Here is a 20,217-nt window from a genome sequence, read left to right on the forward strand (position 1 = left end):
TATTCTTCCTTTTAGTTCAAAAATTGACGACGCTCCTGAGGGGATCCTTTAGACCTATTCCACTGAACGATTACATTGTTGTGTGTTGTTAACAAAGTTTTTTTTTAACTATATCTAGGCTCAAGTTCAACCTGATAATTGGATGTAATGCTTTGAGTATGCGACGAATAGATTTGTAGTACTCTAATCGTCTCTACATTAACAGTAATTTTGGATACATGTTTCGAAATGCATACCTAATAATATCATTAAAGAGTAAAGATAAATAAATAAATATTGAACTATAATTTTATTTATATTTAAACCTCTTATATCTTTGTAAGACACAACAAAGTTATATTAAGAGTCCGATTTTAAAGATCACGAAAAGTGATTGTGTGCTGAATTCCTGAAAACGTAGGTATGTAGAGGCCCAGAACCTTTACATTATAAGAGACTCTAGATTTCTATGAATAACGGGCCTTTGTGAAAATAATACTATGCCTAAATTCCATAATGATCCTGCCTCCTGGAAACATACTTACCTACCTATTAGATAGTAATTAAGTTGACAGCTATTAATAAGTCATTTAAATAAAATTAAACTCTACCAATTAATGTGATGAACATTTACAGATAGAGTTATTTGAAATATTTAAATTATAATTACCAAGTCATTAGATAATTTTGATATAGTTTGGTAAAATGTCAATTAATTAATGCCTGAACTATGAATGTACAATTTAAAGCACATTACAAATAAATTTACAAATTGATGTAGGTCCAGACATAATGTTTATTGTTTTCTCAACGCTCCATGAACTTGGCTATACGTAAGACGGCTCAATTAAACGTGATAATCATACATCAGATATCAACAACCAGTCACCCCAGAGCTCCTCGATCAGCAGGTACGGGGAAAGGGAGCAGTCGAACAATATAATGTGGAGGTCATGATAAACTGGTTACCGTTAATGGCATGCGATTTAGCTTCTACCGGTCATTTCTAACCAGTTGTCATTCGAACGCACCAACAAGTGAATGTGTGAAGTCTACCACAGACTAAATAACAATTTTGACAATTTATTTCGCTAACAGTCCGAACGATGGATAGATTATTTCGATACGTTTGAACGTTTGTGAGATCATGATTTGATCTGGTTATAGTGATGGCTTGGATATATTACGTTTTGTGGATATATCTGGTACGTATATTCTTTAATTATTTCAAGGTAGTTTTATCGCTATATTGATTCCAAAAATAATCTAAGTGCCCTAACGATCGTGCTTTTTTATTATGTTTAACAACATTTTTTTTATTTGTTATTTTTTCTTATCAGTTGTCCATGTAATGATGGCTTAATGGTTTAACAAATTACAAAACAGGTTTTATATTATAACTTCACAATAAACCTCTAGCTCTAGGTATATTATCAGAGAACATAGACATTTAAAACATTGTACATGTACATGTAGATACAATCACTTAACTCGTAGGTCATCCTTCATTTTCTATTTTTGCACCTACGTATCTAGAATATAGTTTCACCTTTGTGGTTAAATACTTAAAAGTTAAAATTGCCTATGCCTATAATAGAATAAAATACCGTGCACTGACTGACTAGACTGACTAGACTGAGAGATTAATTTAAACGGTTAAGTCTATGTAGTGAGGAAAATGACTAAAAACAATAAATTTTGATCATTATACAATATAGGTTTTAAAAACTTATTGGTAATACAGTACATAAAATAGTTATTGTAGTACATTATAATCAGTACATAAGTATCTTTATCATCCATTTAATCCACACATCTAACTAATGTTTTTCTACACTGCACCGGTCCCCAAAACAAACGTGCCGTGTTGACTAACGATCAAAAAGTAAGAGTTGCGTTCACTTTCTTTTGATATACATATTTATTCGTGTATTATGAATATATTAATATGACTTCGTGCGAACGTTAAGAATGAGACAAGTAAATGCAATGACCGTGAATTCTGTTTTGTTATGCATTCACAGACATGAAAACAACTTATATTGGATAAATAACTACCAAAATAGTACGTACGTAAACACGTAGGCCAGAAAATGTAGAGACTTTTTCTCTAAGTTTTAAATTTTATGTCATTTGCAGTTATACCTACTTTATTAATTAATGTATTTTTCTATGGCCATCTTATTAAAAAATAAATTAATCAACCAAAGAAAACTTTATATAAAACCTACCTACCTAACTACTAGGACAAAAGTTACGAAATTACGAAATTAGACGATTCGGGTCAGGTTCAGGTGTTTATTTGACCTAGAAAATACGTGTAAATTCTAATCTAATAACTGAATAAGTGACGTTTAGATTTAAAATGTAAATATATAAATAGAATAACATGTACTAAAATATCCACTGAAGTGTTAAGAATAAATGCACATTTCTATTGGGACTGCAATAGCGGTTCGTCACCATGTCATTAGCGACCTGCGTCATTGTAAAACGAAAAATAATGTATTCTCTAAATATTGGTATTATATACCGTTTTAACTGCACATCTATACTAACATTATGTGAAGTTTGGGTATTTATTTAGTTTTACGTGCTAATGTCAGAATTATCGACGAGGGCTAAAAGAATATTTGTCGAACACGACAATAGGAGCGAAGTAGCAATGAAAAATGTTGTAAAAATATTCGTTTGTGACTAGACGAAGTGGCGTGGGCCAGCAAGTTTATGTATAAAGCTACCTATGTGTACTATTTGTAAAGCATATGGTAGGACTGTTTATATTTAAATAACTGCAGCTGGAGGTAGAGCTTCTAGTTTATATTCGGACACTAGTTCCTCACAACGAAAATGTTACATGCTTATTGCTTACATATTTAGTTCCTTTTTAATACTTTTAAGTTGTGAAGGCAAATAAATGAACTTTTTATTTTTATTTTATTATATTTATAGTGTGATTGTAAATAGATGAATGGCATTTAGCTTATAGTCATTACTTCATAAACATAATACAATATAAATTATAATATTATATCTTACGTAAACGTTGTGGACATGGAAATCTTATAGTAGGTACAAGATGTCATGAAATTGATTGCATCTCGGAAAACTAAAAATAAACACATTCACCATTCGGATAATCGAGCAAAAATAATTATTCAGACTTAATAATTACATTTTTTAATTAGCTCAAATTTTAACAGGTTAAAACTCAGAGCATTTTAAAGACGTAAGAACTAAAATTATTCACAATACAACACAGTAATTACAAATTGAAATACGGGAATTTAAAAAAACTCTATAAATTCGTTTTTTGCAAACCTTTTTATTCAAGATAAGTATAATATTTTTAAATTGATTACAGCCACCAGCTAATGGCCAACATCGGACGGATTTTATGACTTTACGCGTGTTTTAATCATAAATGTTTCGCATTCATTTCGTATCGGTAGCTATGCTACAAGTTTTTTAGGCTCTTATAGAATGAAATATTTTATATTTATTTCTTGTTTTTCAATTTTAATTATGTTGTAGGTTGAAAAAAATGGTCTTAATGACCTTCACAAAATATACACTTTCATAATAGTCAATAAAGAGTTTTGAACAAGGTTATTGAACTTATAGGTCGTATACATAGATTCTATATATACCTAATTTGATAATTTAATGAACTTATAGGACCTTAAATTATCAAATTATATAGAATTTATGTAGGTATACGACCTCTTTTAGCTCTTTCTAACTGGCTGAAAGGTGCCTTTGGGTGCCTTATATAAGGCATCTCTATATAGAGACATTTCAAAATGGTCAAGTACGATAAAAAATGACCTTTTTAAATAAAAGGAAGGCAGATAACTGAACCACGAAATACGTTTCACTGAGATTTAAAATTTGTCTACTGATCATAAATTACTTATTTATTTTTTTCTTTATTTAAGTTATTAATGTAAACTTAAATTACTGGGGTCAGGTCACAACTTTTTCCGTATTGTATACCGATAGAGTTTAGCAATTATTATTATTACATAGATAATTATTATTCACGAAAAACTTACAGCCTTACTTTTACGGCTTTGCTAACTAAAACGAAGTGTAAATAGAGTCTACAAACATATTGGAAAGGTCAAGGGTGCAAAATCGCGCAAAGTATGAGGAAAACCTGTATTAATGAAATGTATAATTATTAATAAATAATAACATCTATTTACCTATACCTTTAATATTAATATACTACCTACATATATCTTTCAATTAATCTTACAGTGCCAAATTTGGTTTCAGGATTTTTATTTTTTTCTGGTAGGTACATAGATATATTATACCTATGTACTAAATCTAACGCATAATTTAAATAAGTTGGTAAAAATGTCATTTAATCATTTTTAAATAGAAAGTTTGGTATGGTTTTGGTTTTGGTTTCGTAACTTTTCGTATTTTTGGCCTCAATGCATAAATTTATTTTCAACATATTTTTGTTTTGAGAAAAAAATAACCACAATCTCGTAACTTTACGTTATCTTAACATAAATTATTTTAATTTATTTCATTATCATTCTGATTCAATGAAAAAAACAGCAAATCTACTAGAGTAGTACAATTTTATGGAGCGTAAAATTATATCTCCTACACACATCCTACGCACAAACGTACGAGATATTTTCCATTGTTTTTTTTTTTGTTCTTAGTTTATTTTCAGTATGTATTCGTATCAAGGACTATTTTGTCGTACCAAATAATCTTCTTGAGAACTATATTAGTTTTGCAAATAGATCCTTCCCTCACAAGTATCTCCTAAATAAAACTCAAACTCAAACTCAAACATTTATTTATTCAATTAGACTTCTTCTAGAAGCACTTTTGAAACGTCATTAAGTACATATTTTAACATTTACCACCGATTCGGAAAGCAGTATCTACGGAGAAGAATCGGCAAGAAACTCCATAGTTGCTCTTTTTAATCATGTCAGATTTACAATTTTACAAATTACATATGTAATAATATCATAATATTATATTATCATAATATGCCAAAGAACTGTCCTGTGGTTTTTACGCGACAACCCTCCATGGGTTTTTATCTTCCATATATTCCTTAATACTGTAATAGGCTCTCTTGACAAGTACATTTTTTATATAAGATTTAAATTTAGAACTACTTAACTCTTTAATATTATGAGGAATTCTGTTGTAAAAGCGTATACCTTGGCCCATAAATGAATTTTTAACTTTAGCTAGCCGGAATAATGGCATTTCAATTTTATTTCTGTTTCTTGTGTCATAACAATGTCTATCTCCTACTTTTGTGTGTAAGTAAGCGTTATTATGTACATATAAAATATTATTAAATATATACTGCGACGGTACAGTAAGGATACCAGTATTCTTAAAGAGATCTCTTAGTGAGTCTCGAGCACGCAAATTATATACAGAGCGTATGGCTCTTTTCTGTAATATAAATATAGTTTCTATATCTGCAGCCCTGCCCCATAGCAGAATTCCATAGGACATTATGCTATGAAAGTAGCTAAAGTAAACCAATCTAGCCGTTTCTTCATCGGTGAGATGCCTTATTCTTCTAACTGCATATGCAGCTGAGCTGAGCTTAGCAGCGGTGGTGGTAACATGGGCCCCCCATTGAAGCTTCTCATCTAATGTCAAACCAAGAAAAACAGTCGATTCCACAGGGTATAATACCTCCCCGTTTAAAATAATATTCCTTTTCACCTTTTTTACATTTGGGAGGATAAATTCTACACAATTTGTTTTTTTTGTATTTAATAGTAAATTATTAGCATTGAACCAATTGGATATGCGTAAAAGAGCAGAGTTTACTTCGTCAACATTTGTGTCATGTCTATCCACATTAAAAATTAATGAGGTGTCATCTGCAAACAGTACTATTTCACACATATCCTGCAAATAAACAGGATAAATAGGCTCAAAGTGTCATCTTGGTTTTCCGTAACAATCAATGTGTTGTTATTTTAGTTACAGATAACAAGCTACAAAGCCTACGAAGAAACAGAGTGGCGGAGCGGAAGGGCACCACATTTCCAAACCAATGGTTCGTACAAAATCCTGAATAGATTTGTGAAGCCTTTTATCAATAGACGAGGTTTGTAATCGACGATACTATACGAGAATCCAATTACGCTTTGAACATGTAGCTATAACGTTAGGGTGTAAATTATTCACTGAAAAAATAATGATTTTAATACGTGCGGGCTACGGTAGAGGGTATATTCGGCTTATAACACAACTAGTTTTTAATAAATTATGTTTTGTAATTAAATGACCCCTGAAATTTTAAATAGTAAATGTAACTGAGGTATTCGAACTTAAATAAAGTGATTGTGTAGCAATATCAACTTAAAAAACTAAATTAAAATGTTGAGAATAAATTATTTCTTTTGTATCAAATAATTACCTGGTATAAATTGGAATCTAACATTTATTGCTACAAGTAAAACAAAATTATTGATGTAAAAGGTTTCGCTCAATTTAAGTATTTGATTAACCAACAATGAAATTAATTATTTGCTCTGTCTTTTTTGCTCCTCTTGACATTTGTCGCCAAGTAGGTACCTATTATTCCTCATAATTGATACATGATTATAAAATATATTTACTTTGATGGAGTATTTAAAATATCTATGTAATTAACACATTAGTACCACGGAAAGAATGAGCAATTGTATAACTTACTTGCTTTATTTCCTACATTTTCAGTAATGGAGAGTCCTATAGTATTTCCAGATCTAACATCGAGGTCGGGAAGCGATTTTCAATTGCAAATACCTGAAGAATGTAGACGACTAGGAATATGTGAAGATATCCCTAACTATCCGGAGGATATTGTCTTCAATGTTATACAACAGGTAAAATATTATAAACCTATCTTTATAACTTTATACTTTTTTATTTTTTTAAGGAACTTTTCAGTATAATGTACCTACTTATAATAGATAGCTTACCGCTACCATTCATCAATTTGCTACTTATAAATATTTTCAATAATTATAGTTAGACATTAACTCCGCCATGGCCGGTCCTAAGACCGGGTGAGAAAGGAGGAAGGTTGGTTCTTGCTTATTCGACCTAGCAAACCGTAAAACCGTCAACGCCGAGTATCGGGCAGCGGTCAAATAACCCGAACACTCTGCCTACCGGCAGAGAGGGCTACCACAAGCCCAGAGGAGTAAATACCCTCTGAAAGAGTGGACTCTCCAACTTGCAGTAGCCAGCACGGCGTTTCACGGCTAAAACCCCTCATGATTAACATGAATAAAGCCAAATAGTTAGACAAGTGCATGCATTACCTACTTGCATGCGTAGGTATAGTACGCAGACTTAATTTTGATCAAAATACGTATTAAAGCTTTAAAATGTATTGATGGAATATTATAATTTATATTTACAAATTTACCATTTTCAGATTGAAAGGGATAATAAAACTAAATTCAATAGAGATGTACTGGAGCCTCCCCAGATCGCTGAGAGAATAGGCCCTGAAGAGGAAACTATTGATTTATGCGTTTCTTCCGAAAGGGTAAGTCTATTTTACGATAATTTTCTAAATACAGGAATGGTACCTACTTAATGTCGATAAAAATTTGTTATCTTTCGAATAAAATTTGCTTCAATTTAATCAAAAACTTATTAATAATACACTGGAAGTTAAAAATTACAAAGAGAAAAGAATATTATTTAACACGTTCACTGCGGCATGTCCAGTATCGGGCCATCAGCGACTACACCACAGTGCGGCGCCAAAAATCGCAGTTTTCACCGTGGTGCGGCGAGGTTTTTTATATGTTAATCAATGACTAGAAAAGAGACAAATATATTTTTGTGATCACAGTTTGAAGTAGGACTCAATTTAGTTTAAAAATCGTATGGCAAAATATTGGACACAACGATAGAAAAGAAACTGTTTCTTTTGTGTGCGGTATGTCAAATATTTTGCCATGGATAAGCACCTCATGCCGCACTGTACTGCGAGCGCGCCGCGTGTCAGTCTCGCATAGTGATGTACCAGAACGGCACGCGTCGTTATCAAATTTTTAAATGACAATGATACCTTAGAGGCTTTAGTTTTTTTATTTTCTTTTATTTCGTAGCATAAATGCAAAAATGTGATGACAGTTGTGAAAATAATATAAAACATTAAAACAAAAGTTACTGAACAAATTAAAACAAAAGTTACTGAACAATTTCCTGATAGTACTCTATCAAGTACCTTGTTTTATATGTGTTTTTTTTGTATCGACGATCTCGTTATCTGTTAACTGAAATATACAAAATTGATTTATATCGATATCGATGTTTTATTTTACAGTGTTTCCCATCGCTATTACTGTAAACATGCCGTATCAACGCAGTGCGGGATGGCAAATAATTTTTCACAAAATCAGGGGTTTACATTTTCCCTCATATCTTTTAAACTATTGGGTCAAACTAAAAGCTATTTATGCGGTATATACTAGACTATATATACTACTATCTGAAAAAAATTTTTTTGAAATATCTTGAAATTTCATGAAATTATTAACCTTCAAAGTCAGAAGGTGCGATATGATAAAAATGGCTCATGACGCACAGTGGTGAACTTGCCGATGTGAAGTATGGAAGACATGCCGCAACAACGGTAAGTTTGGCATTTTAGGTGCCGCAGTGAACGTGTTAATAAAATTATTTTAAACTATTTCGTTGCGGTTCATGTGTGAATTGTATTGACTTAGTTATATAATAACTACGTGTTACTCGCGGCTTCACCTTGAAGTGGAAATTAACAGTAACAGTTTCAAATACGCATCATAATGGTAGTTGGTATTTGAATACATCCCATGGAAATGAGACTTTCCCATGAAAAAGTAGCCTGTATCACTCTTAAGTTTTGTAACTATCTCCACACAAATAACACATCTATACTAATATTATTAAGAGGAAAGGTTTGTAATTATGTATGTATGTATGTATGGTTTTCACGCATAAACTACTGGACCGATTTCAAAAATTCTTTCACCATTAGAAAGCTGCAGCTTCACTGAGCAACATAGGCTAGGTTTTATCCCGGAAATCCCACGGGAACGGGAACTATGTGGGTTTTTCGTTGACTGCGCGGGCGAAGCCGCGGGCGGAAACCTAGTCTACCATAAAATCACTTCATTGTGCGGTGAAAGAAAGACAAAAAATAAACACACACGTTCGCTTCGCTAGGGTTTTATTTACACTGTACAAAAATAATCTAGCTAGATCGATTGCCCCGTAAACTCTTTCTATACCTAGGTACTAAGTATAAGTTTCACTAAAATCGTTGCAGCCCTTTTTACATTTCAGATTAAATTCCTTGTAGGTATTAGATAGGTGTAGTGTGGAAATTAAGAATAAATAATCTCGATCGAATTATAGAATAGCAATACAACTAAAGGCATAGTTTGTGGTTTAATGTATTTTAATTACATCTTTCCTACAGCAAATTAATTAGAGGGTAATAGAGAGCAAAAAAACAAATTAAATCATATTTTAAGTAGATAAAAAATATTTAGAGCGTATGATATGCAAAATACCTTTATTATACAAAGTTCATGGTAAACTTCCTTATATCTTAAATTAAGCAGTTAAGACAACGAAGTTTTTAATAAGATTTTACAATATTGATTTTACTTGCTGGAGGGCGCGGCTTTATTCACGTGATACCACGTGGTACTCTTGTAAATAATACTAACATCCATGAATTTTTACAAATTTTTGCTTTCATAAAATTATTATCTTGGCTCTACTTTTAATAGGAATCTAATTTTTTTGGGGAATAATTCCTTAATTATTCCCCAATAAAATATAAATAAAAATTTACTTTTATTTCCAGATATTTGTACCAAAAGTGGCACAAGACGTTAACAAAGACTGGTTTATAATAGTTAACGACAAGCAGAAACCCAGGCAGACGTTCCGCGTCGAAATATGCAAGTAAGTTTAATCCATTTTTTTAATCACTATCAGAAGATAGGTCATAATATGATCACTATTCGAGAGAACAACTCAGCACGAATTCAGAAGGATTTAGGGTTTGATGTGCGCCTATAGAAAAATTATATGTGTAATATTGTTTTTCTAGTTCCTAGATTCAATATATTGTATTTTCATAGTTATTCCACTTTGTACTAGATGGCACTGCGCGAACAAAATAATGTTACATCCAGAAACTATTAACACATAAATTCTCTTTTTCAGAGGCGGCGAGAGCGCATCGTGCTCTTCAATAGCGTTCTTTCAAAAGGGCTATGAGGCTAAGTGCATACAGAAATACGTCCTCCGTAACATGATAGCTCTGGATGACAACAACCAAGTCATCGAGAGGCCCTTCCAAGTTCCCAGTTGTTGTTCCTGCGTGGCTAGAGTCGTGTAATATTTGTATTTAATGTAATTTATGAAATATAGTATTTAAGTATTTTTTGTGTTTTATTTTATTGCCTATTGTACCTACTGATAATAGAGTAATAGACCAAATCAAATTAGCTCTATAATTGCATACATAATATCATACATATCTGATGTTGAAACAAACAAACAAACATAATAAACATTCGAGTATACTTAAAAACATTGCTAGTACCTGTATCACCAAGTTTTTAAAGTATTTTTACGTGAATCGATTTATCGACCCCAAAACACAATTAATGTTCAATTATCATGCAATGCCACACCGCCATCTAGTTTCAAATTCAGTAAATTTTCTTTAACTTTCTGAGACAAGGGACAATTTAATAAGAAATAATTACAATTTAAGTTATTTAACAAAAATATATTTTTACGTTAGTAACATGCATCAAATTATAGTAATATGTATGAATAAATTAATATAATGGTAATGTTTCGTTATGATAGATGAATTTTTAGAGCAAAGCATAAGTGCCACTTTCATATTTTATTCACGAAATATTTATATCATTGTGTAGATAAATTCGAATGTGATAGCTGAAAAAGCCTACAGTAAAAAGCTCCACAATATAAAATGGAGTAATAAAACATAATAATATATGTATAAACTACTGTGAACTTTAATTTTATATTTTTCTGCCTATGAAAATTTGAAAATATATGAACTTCAGAATTAAAAGTGTGGCCGAGATCAATTATTGTATGCCAGCTTTCTTGAATCATGGGTCATAGGTCAAATAAGACCGCATTCAGTAGATAATGCATTTCATCACTCAATGAATGAATCATTTTCATCGGTAAAAGCTATCTAATTCATTTGACTTTACTTATTATTGAACAATGATATCATCGGATGACAGCATTTCATTTAGTACGGTCAATGCTCTGCCAACTATTTTCCCTTTCATGATATCATTTATGTGACCTATAAGTTTCGTCCTTCGTCCTACCAAATTTAAAACCTCCACCATAATGCTTCGTAATTTTATTGAAATAGATATAATTCTGCTTTCTTATGATACGACATGGCCATTGGATACGAAACTTTACAAAGTAATTATAAGCTAGTAAGTTAATTTAAATTAAAATTCAAATCATTTATTTGTTAGAATAATTTTGGTAAATACAGAAAATCACATCATTTAAAAAAATGGTCCATAGGTACAATAATCTAGTTACTGGCCTATTTGACATTGTGCCCTCTGACATAATATAAAAAGAAAACAAACTAATCCTCTAACTCTAGTTAGGTAGGAGTTAGACCTTAAGAAAAAATTTGTAATTCAACACTGAAAATACTTTCTCCGATTGGCTGATTGACTTTATTTTATACTCGCTTAGCGCATCAATAGGTATATTTTACAAATTATATGTATACCTATTATTGCAATTATATGTTATTGTTAAAGCAATATTTATTACTTAGTTCTACATGCAGCGGCAGCAAATGAAAGTATTCATGTATCGATTTTTCGTCATGTCAATAAATATGTGATGTGCGACTTTCAGGCCACTGCGTCATTTTCATGAATGTAGGCACGAATAACTCTCTATGGCAAAAAAATCACTTAATAAATTAAAAAAAAAATAAAAAAATACTAATATTCTACGCTTTAAAAAGCTTGTTTCAATTTGTAAATTAAAAAAAACTTTACAACACTGAATATATCAAATGAAAATATTATTACAATAATTAACTTACTTCGTCTAAAGACGAACATTGGATATTTCCTTAATATTTCTGGTAAACGGATGATATCGAGAATTTCTCCTGAAATACTCAGGACTCGAATGTTATGAAAATTATACGCTTTGCAGTTCCAATTCCAATATTGATAGGTACTACATCATATCGTTACTAATTCACAGATATACCAATATAATATATTATATTATTAAATTTATTAGTAAGCGCTCGGGATACTCCTTTAAAATGCAACGTAGGTACCATATTGATGCAACCACGGACATGTATGTGGATGCAACTATTTCCACGTAGGTATTAAAAGTTAAAACCTTTAATTTATTTTTGTATACTTTCTACAGAATAATTTTATATTATAAGTAAGTATAAAAAGAAATCCTGAAAATATAAATAACAATTTTTAATGTGCAATTACATTTCCTTGTGTAGGTAATAATAAAATATGCAAACTATGTTTAACATTTTTCCCTAAACATAATATACAAATAGGCTATTTAGCATAAGTTACGCAAGATTTGTTTTGAAATACATAATATTATTGCCTTAAACATAAATATTAATTAGTTTTAATGCTTATTAGGTTTATCGAAGCATTTTTAAATCATGATTTCCGGACTGAGAATCTGTCATATTATAATAACGTACCTTTTAAAATCTATAAAATTTGATAAATGCAAGATTTACATTCACTATAATATAATTTATTATTTGAAAGCCTAAAATAAATCAATTAAATAAATTATTTAATTATAGCTGAGGAAATTGGAAATATATCGGAAATCGCGAAAGATTCACAGAATAACGATAATATAATTATAATTGAATAATGAGCTTTATATGGGGACAGGAAAATACGAAATCGAGTAAGGTAAATCCAATATGGATATAGTGATATATATTAAATGAGAACTAATTCAGTAGTTCAGTTCAAAGTTTTCATGATAAAGATAAACATGGCTCGTCAACGGACGTTAGTACTCGTAAGTATTTTTTTTAATATAATTATGTAACTAACTAATGATTTTATTTCATAATTTTTTTCTACAAGTTTATAATTTTTTGGAACGTAAAATTGTTTATATATCAATTTACGAGTAAATTAGACAAATAATACGCAAAAAACTTTATTAAATTTAATAAATTCATTGTTCAATCAAAGATTTTAAATACAAATGAGCTTTAAAATTATATTAAAATGTAACATATATACTTATTTTTACTTATTTTTAGTTCTGCATGCACGCTTTCATCACAATTAAAGGAACTTTGGCCCAACTCGGTATGTATTGAGTGCCCAACAATTTCATAATCTCTATTATTACTAATATTTATTCTGAGTTAAGTCTCTGTAGTTTTTTTTTATTAGTAGAATCATGTAGTGTTAAGTGAGAATATGTAAGTATGTAAAACTACAGCCATTATTTTACTTTGCAAATATTATTGTTTCAAAAAAATGAAAAATAATTTCATATTAGGTACCTATGTATGGAACTGAATATTTAGTTTTTTTACAAGGGATAAACTAACAAAATTTTAAATAGTATCCTCCGTAATTTTATTTTGGTGAATGTGGCAAATGGATACACGCAAATTTTATATAAAATTGCTGTAGATAGATTACTATAGGTCACATAGGTATATAGCTTGATTTATCTTAAATATTAGTTTAAAGAATTAATTTTGTCATAAACTATAATAGACAGCCAAAAAAAATGTTATTTATCTTATTTAATTGAGAATTAAGTTTCTACGTTAAGGGTCAATTTCACCATACATTACTATATTTAAGTGTTAGACGTAACTTTTGATTTAATATTTTTGTGGATGAATAGTTGTCACCATGGACGTATAAAAAAAGACGGACGGTATATCGCCTAAACATTGAGTGAAGCCTAGTAATGGCGGCGAAACATCCATGTGTGTGTGCCATGTTGCCATGGCAACAGCTGTCCTGTTGACAATGGCGGCTGTATTTTTTTCTATAAATTTTGCCGTAATAATTTTGGTATTAAAACATAAAAGAAATAACTTGCTTCCCTGTGGAATGTAATCCCTCGTGTTTTGTTATTTAAAATTGTACTGTTGCGACACCATTTAACCACGCAAGACGGCATTTTAAATATTTTTTGTGAAACAGTGACGCAGTTAATCAGTCGGTAGTTCACGACGTAATAGCGGCCGACTAGCTTACTATGGTGAGAGTGTGTGCGTGTTTATTGTCTTTACACGATCGCTAGCTTACTATGGTGGCTTCACGTTGTTTGTTCGTAATACGGCGTCCGTCTTTTTTTATACGTCCATGGTTGTCACTATTTCCTGTCAAAACATGTTTAGCTGTCGAAAACTATATAAATTGCCGCCATTGCCGCTTTCCTTTGTCTCGTGGCGCATTCGTACGAATCGTGCATAGGCCCTAGGGGCTCGGACGTTGTTTATATGACGTTTGACCCAACTACCCTCACTTTATTAATAGTCGTTGACTTGCTGCGTTTTGTTACCAACTACCTACATCAATTAGGTAGCTGTGTAGAATCGCAGTACATTCTTATTACAATTCAAAACTAATATTTAACCCGGCCTCTCGTGTTATCTAATATTATAAAGAGGAAAGGTTTGTAATTATGTATGTATGTATGGTTTTCACGCATAAACTACTGGACCGATTTCAAAAATTCTTTCACCATTAGAAAGCTGCATCTTCACTGAGCAACATAGGCTATATTGCATTTTCAAAAAAAATAGAGATCCTTACCAAAAATGCAATAATGTAACCCAAGGTGTAAAAAATTCCTTAATAAAAATTCTGTCATCGCGTGCGCTGCGGAATCTATTCCTTGAAGTACGAGGATGGTTCTTATGAAAAATAACGTAAACATGTAGGTACCACGGGCGAAGCTGTGGCGGACCGCTAGTTTCTTATACAAGAATAACTATCCTTGTCATAAAATTAATTAATACATGCGATAACTTCATTTACGTTTCACCACTCTACACGGGAGTATAATATTATATAATACTAGCTTTTACCCGCGGCTTCGCTCGCGTTAAGAAGTATTAATATTAATTAGGTATATTTTTGCGGCTTTGGTAGGTACTTTTGTTTAGCGTATGTAAAAACTTAACAAAGTCTAAGCCCAATCGGTATAAAATTGACATAGTTTCATACAAACTTTTTATATATTATTAAGAAGATTAAAGTATTAATCCAGTCTGTAGGTATTTATGCTCTACAAAAGGTGGTGTAGAAAATGTTTTGAAACGATATTGTTTAGGTATGAAAGGTTAATCAAAATCCAAGTTTTCGACCTTGACGGACCCAGGCGCTAGCCGCCATCTTGAATTAAAAGTGCTAAAATTAGGTATATTTTAAATAACTTCTCAATTGTTTACTAAATCACAAAAGTGTCTATGAGGGGTTCAAAGAAGACAAAATTACCTACATTTTTTTCATACATGATTATTCTGTAAGTCTTAGGGCGTTTGTCCACTACAAGGAATTTTACGGTCCGGCATTCCGATTTTATACTGTCCGGTATGGCACGCCATTAATCTATATACTAGCTTGTGCACTATACGTAATTTTACTGTCCGACATTTTACTTTTCCCTATTCCGGATGGTTTTTTGTGTCTACGAGTCGCTGTAGGTATAATTGTTTTCGAATGCCCACTTGCTTGGATTTTACTGTTTTTACTGCATATGCCAATTGAAAGCAAGCTCTTGTTTTACTTTCTTTTAGTTGGCAATGAGATTTGAGAAGTCGGTATTGTTATTTTATATACATTGACCAAGCATTGACCAATAATTATTATCTAAGTAAGTGTTGGTAAGTTAAAGTTCAAGTGGGAATAGCTTTAGCTCCTCGTCACCGATTAAAATAAATAAGTGAAACACGCATTTTAAATCTCTTACGGAACTTTACTTTTTATTATAACGAAGTAATATAATATTTCACCTTCTATATTTTTAATCGTTTCTTGTAAAATGCAAAAACAATCATTTATGATAGCATTATACCGCCAAACTTCCTTGAACTGTACCGCACTGATCCGAGTAAAGACGGACAGGTGCACAAGCAATTCATCGGTTTTTTCATGCCACACCGGACCGTAAAAAATCGGAATGCCGGACAGTAAAATTCCTTGTAGTGCACAAGCGCCCTTAAAGGTAAAAAGTTACAAGCGACGGAAATAATAATATTTACAGAAATCATATAATTTTAATTTTGTTTAAAAATTACAGCTATCATTTTTTTAACTTTGATGGCCCGGGCTGGTTAATGGTGGCTTCTTCATTATCGTCGCTGAAATTTTCTGTTTCATTGTCTGTATTTTTAGTTTCCAACCAAGAAATTTCGTCATCATGACCAGAAGAAATCGAAGACGCTGGAGCACGCTTTCTAGTAACTTTTTACGGAGGGGACATGGGGAATCCTTAGAAGATATCCGATATGAACGATTCATAAAGTTATCAATAAAAAGTAAATTTAATCGACGAAATTTCATGGTTGGAAACTAAAAATACAGACAATGAAACAGAAAATTTCAGCGACGATAATGAAGAAGCCACCATTAACCAGCCCGGGCCATCAAAAATAATAAAAAAAGATTGCTGCACAATTTTTAAACAAAATTAAAATTATATGATTTCTGTAAATATTATTATTTCCGTCGCTTGTAACTTTTTACCTTTAAGACTTACAGAATAATCATGTATGAAAAAAATGTAGGTAATTTTGTCTTCTTTGAACCCCTCATAGACACTTTTGTGATTTAGTAAACAATTGAGAAGTTATTTAAAATATACCTAATAAAGGTGCTAAAAAAATATACCTAATTTTATCACCTTTAATTCAAGATGGCGGCTAGCGCCTGGGTCCGTCAAGGTCGAAAACTTGGATTTTTATTAACCTTTCATACCTAAACAATATTGTTTCAAAACATTTTCTACGCCACCTTTTGTAGAGCAGAGGCTTTTACATTTCCCCACAGACTGGACTACCTATATGAATTTTCGAAAATCTTTTCTTACCGGACGCCTACCTACGTCATAAGATTTATCTACATGCCCAATTTCATGCAAATATATCAAAGGAATAAAAAGTTTCCTTCAAATTTCTATTGCCTATTTTACACCATTAGGGGATGAATTTTAAAAAAAAAATTCTTAACAGAACGTCTACGTCATATGATCTATCTACATGCCCAATTTCATGCAAATACACCCAAGGAATAAAAAGTTTCATGCAAACTTCTATCCCCTATTTTACCCCTTTAGGGGATGAATTTTCTAAAATCCTTTCTTAGGGGACGCCTACGTTACGATGACGTTATATTTTTTTTATATATGTATAGGTATATAGATTTACTCATGTAATCGAATAAAAGTATCTACGACAATCATTGCTACGAGGTATGATTTTAAATATTTTTTTAATATTTTTTTTATTGTAGATGCGAAGATCCTTAGAGAAGAATGTTTAACAGGAATTTGTGAATATGTCCCAAATTACCCAGAAAGTCTAGCGTTAGATCTTGTAAAAGAGGTTGGTACTTAACAAAAAATAAGCACACATCCCTATGGAATATATATATTTTTTATATTTTATTTAATTATAGGTATGTTATTTCAGCTCAAAGCAAGTAAAAAAATATCAAACGAGGATTTACTTGCAAATACATATGAATTAAATGACAAAACTGATAGTTCCCGCGAAACTCCTACTCCTTTGTGCAAATCTGAAGAAATAGTAAGTATCTAAATATTGGCAATTAACCCATACTTATGGATATTTATGAAATGATATTATGTACTCTTTGTAAATAACATAGTCAAGAAATATTCGTGTTTTGATTTTCTTCTATCAATATTAGTTAATTTATTAAACTCAGGATGATAAATTTTTGATGAAAATGAATTATAATTGTACTTACCCTATAATTATTATTTTAGATTTCTACTCCAAAAGCAGCTCAGAGTGCGAATGGTACCTGGTATTACATTCTAAATCCAAAATATGAGTTGATACAAAGATTTCGTGTAGAAAAATGCAGGTAAGTTTATCTTTTTTTATATGTTACAGAATTAAAACAAAAAAAGACGGGTTGCACTCCGGGAGTGCCGGCAGAAGTGAAAACTTGATTATTAAAGCTTCACGCGTCCTACGTACATTATTTGCTCGTAACTAAATCAGTATGTTATAGTAGGACGCGTGAGAGATTAACGTTCAGCATGTTTGATATTTTGGAATGGTATCCGTCTTACGCATGGAATATAAGGCCTAAAAAAAAAACCGTCTTTACGCTTTTTCGATCAGGCCACGTGTCCAGACGCGAGTTTAAGATTTTATACCCAACGCCGCTAAAGAAGTTTTCACTTCAAAAATATTCAGTATTTTTTATTTTATAAAAATTATTTAACTCATAACTATTGGTCAATAGAACATAATTTAAATCACTTGGTTGGAAGTATTTCCACCCTTTGCCCATCTGTTTATCAGATGAAATTGTTTTTTTTTTTTTTTTTTCACCTTCCCATTAAATATGTAATAAGAATCTCCTTTTGCAGCTCTAGCAATAGTGGAAAAATGAATAGAGAAATTACTTCTTATTATGAGTGAGTATACTTCTATCATTTTAATTTTAATTGCTATTTTAGAATTTCAATACTCAAAACCTTTTTTTTTCATGTAAACTTTAACAAGTTCTTATAGTCAATTAATTGATTATTAAAAGTTTTATGTGTATTTACAATTTCCCAAGTACAAGGGTTCAACTGCCTACAAAATTTTGGGTTTTAACAAAAAATCGATGAACGTACTTGCAGTGGGATCTCGTACTAATATTCAATAATTTAAAAACAGAGAATATATCGGGTATCTAACATGTGTATTTTTTTATTCTAGGGAGAAAAAAAACTTTGGAATCTGTGCTGATAGAGTGCGCAACCGAAACTACGAAGGAATATGCGTTCAAAAGTACGTCCTCCGACAAATGATGGCAATTTCGGGAAATTCGGTTTTTTATGACTACTTCCGCATCCCTAGTTGTTGTTCTTGTGTAGCACGGTCTTTAGAGTAAAAAAAATTAACATGACGTGATATTATAATAACTGTATAAATTAATCTATGTCATTACCTACTTGTATTCAAGTAGGTATGTGTATCTGTGTTATTGGAATTAAATATTATTTATAACTGGAAGATAAGGTTAATAATTAATATGTGGTTTTACGACGTAAGCAAAGCGTAATATCGCAGTCAGTATGTAACATAATATTATTCGTATCTGTATCGAGAACGTGTTGTGATGTCAGTAAATTTAATAAGCGCAGTATGACGCAGTTTTACGTTATTATAAAGCATGGTTGTATTTTGTGATTTTATACATAGGTACAATATTTATTTATTTTAAAGATTAACGGCATTTATTTGTAAGACACCGTACAAGTAATGTTATTACGATAATTACCTATTTAAGTTGTACCTACCATTACACTGTACTTAGTTGTATCTATTGATAATAATTTATAATAAATTTAAAATGTGATAAAATCTATTGAAAAATTAGATAAAAATGTTTTATAAGTAGTTTTAAGTTAAAATGGCGTTTATACAAAACACAAACATGTCTATATTATTTTTTAATTATTATGAATAGGTAGATATTTATTTCATTTACAATAATAAATATCATAGCTTATTAGTTACCTAGTTTTTTTTTCAATCATATTTTAATTTTTATATATAATAAGTATGTAAATACTTTAATACCCTTTTATTTTGTAATCTAAGATCTATACATTATGTACCTATTTATGTATGGATAGATTGAAATATGTAGGTATGATCAAATTAACCCTGAGGGCTGAGAATGTCATTTGATAGAAATTTGGGTTTGGAAATATTATTCGACCAAGCCAATTAGACGCTCGGGTGGAATGCGGCCTCCCCGCCCGCTTACCGCCTCAGGTACCGCGTTCGCCTTAGTACGGTTCGCAGCATCGACGCATTCGTACGTTTCGCATCGCTAGTTATTTCTGTACTTTTTATTATTAATCGTTAAAGCTTGTTGTTGACTGTTAAGTTTTTCGTTG

General features: G+C 31.2%; 2 protein-coding genes across 5 annotated transcripts; both read left to right on the forward strand.

Moving 5' to 3' along the window:
• The first annotated feature begins 980 nt into the window (after window positions 1-980).
• On the forward strand, window positions 981-10,427 carry LOC149485326 (protein spaetzle-like). Of its 4 annotated transcripts, none has more exons than XM_089700107.1 (6): window positions 981-1,184; window positions 5,968-6,094; window positions 6,709-6,857; window positions 7,415-7,528; window positions 9,848-9,948; window positions 10,213-10,427. In XM_089700107.1, the coding sequence occupies exons 1-6, from the start codon at window positions 1,149-1,151 to the stop codon at window positions 10,385-10,387; spliced, it is 702 nt and encodes a 233-aa protein (XP_089556233.1). In that variant the 5' UTR covers window positions 981-1,148; the 3' UTR covers window positions 10,388-10,427. The 4 variants fall into 4 exon arrangements, with proteins under 4 accessions (XP_089556233.1, XP_089556234.1, XP_089556235.1 ...); XM_089700108.1 differs by having other exon boundaries at window positions 6,727-6,857; XM_089700109.1 differs by having other exon boundaries at window positions 5,968-6,043.
• Window positions 10,428-13,021: 2,594 nt separating this feature from the next.
• On the forward strand, window positions 13,022-19,675 carry LOC149485327 (uncharacterized). Its single transcript, XM_089700111.1, has 7 exons — window positions 13,022-13,104; window positions 13,355-13,403; window positions 17,577-17,668; window positions 17,756-17,872; window positions 18,076-18,176; window positions 18,691-18,738; window positions 19,028-19,675. The coding sequence occupies exons 1-7, from the start codon at window positions 13,027-13,029 to the stop codon at window positions 19,200-19,202; spliced, it is 660 nt and encodes a 219-aa protein (XP_089556237.1). The 5' UTR covers window positions 13,022-13,026; the 3' UTR covers window positions 19,203-19,675.
• The last annotated feature ends 542 nt before the right edge of the window (window positions 19,676-20,217 follow it).

This window comes from Colias philodice, chromosome 10 (genome assembly GCF_061535455.1).
Source record: "Colias philodice isolate Cphi_HAF_F1 chromosome 10, ilColPhil1 Martin Lab GWU primary, whole genome shotgun sequence".
Classification (NCBI taxonomy): Eukaryota; Metazoa; Arthropoda; class Insecta; order Lepidoptera; family Pieridae; genus Colias; species Colias philodice.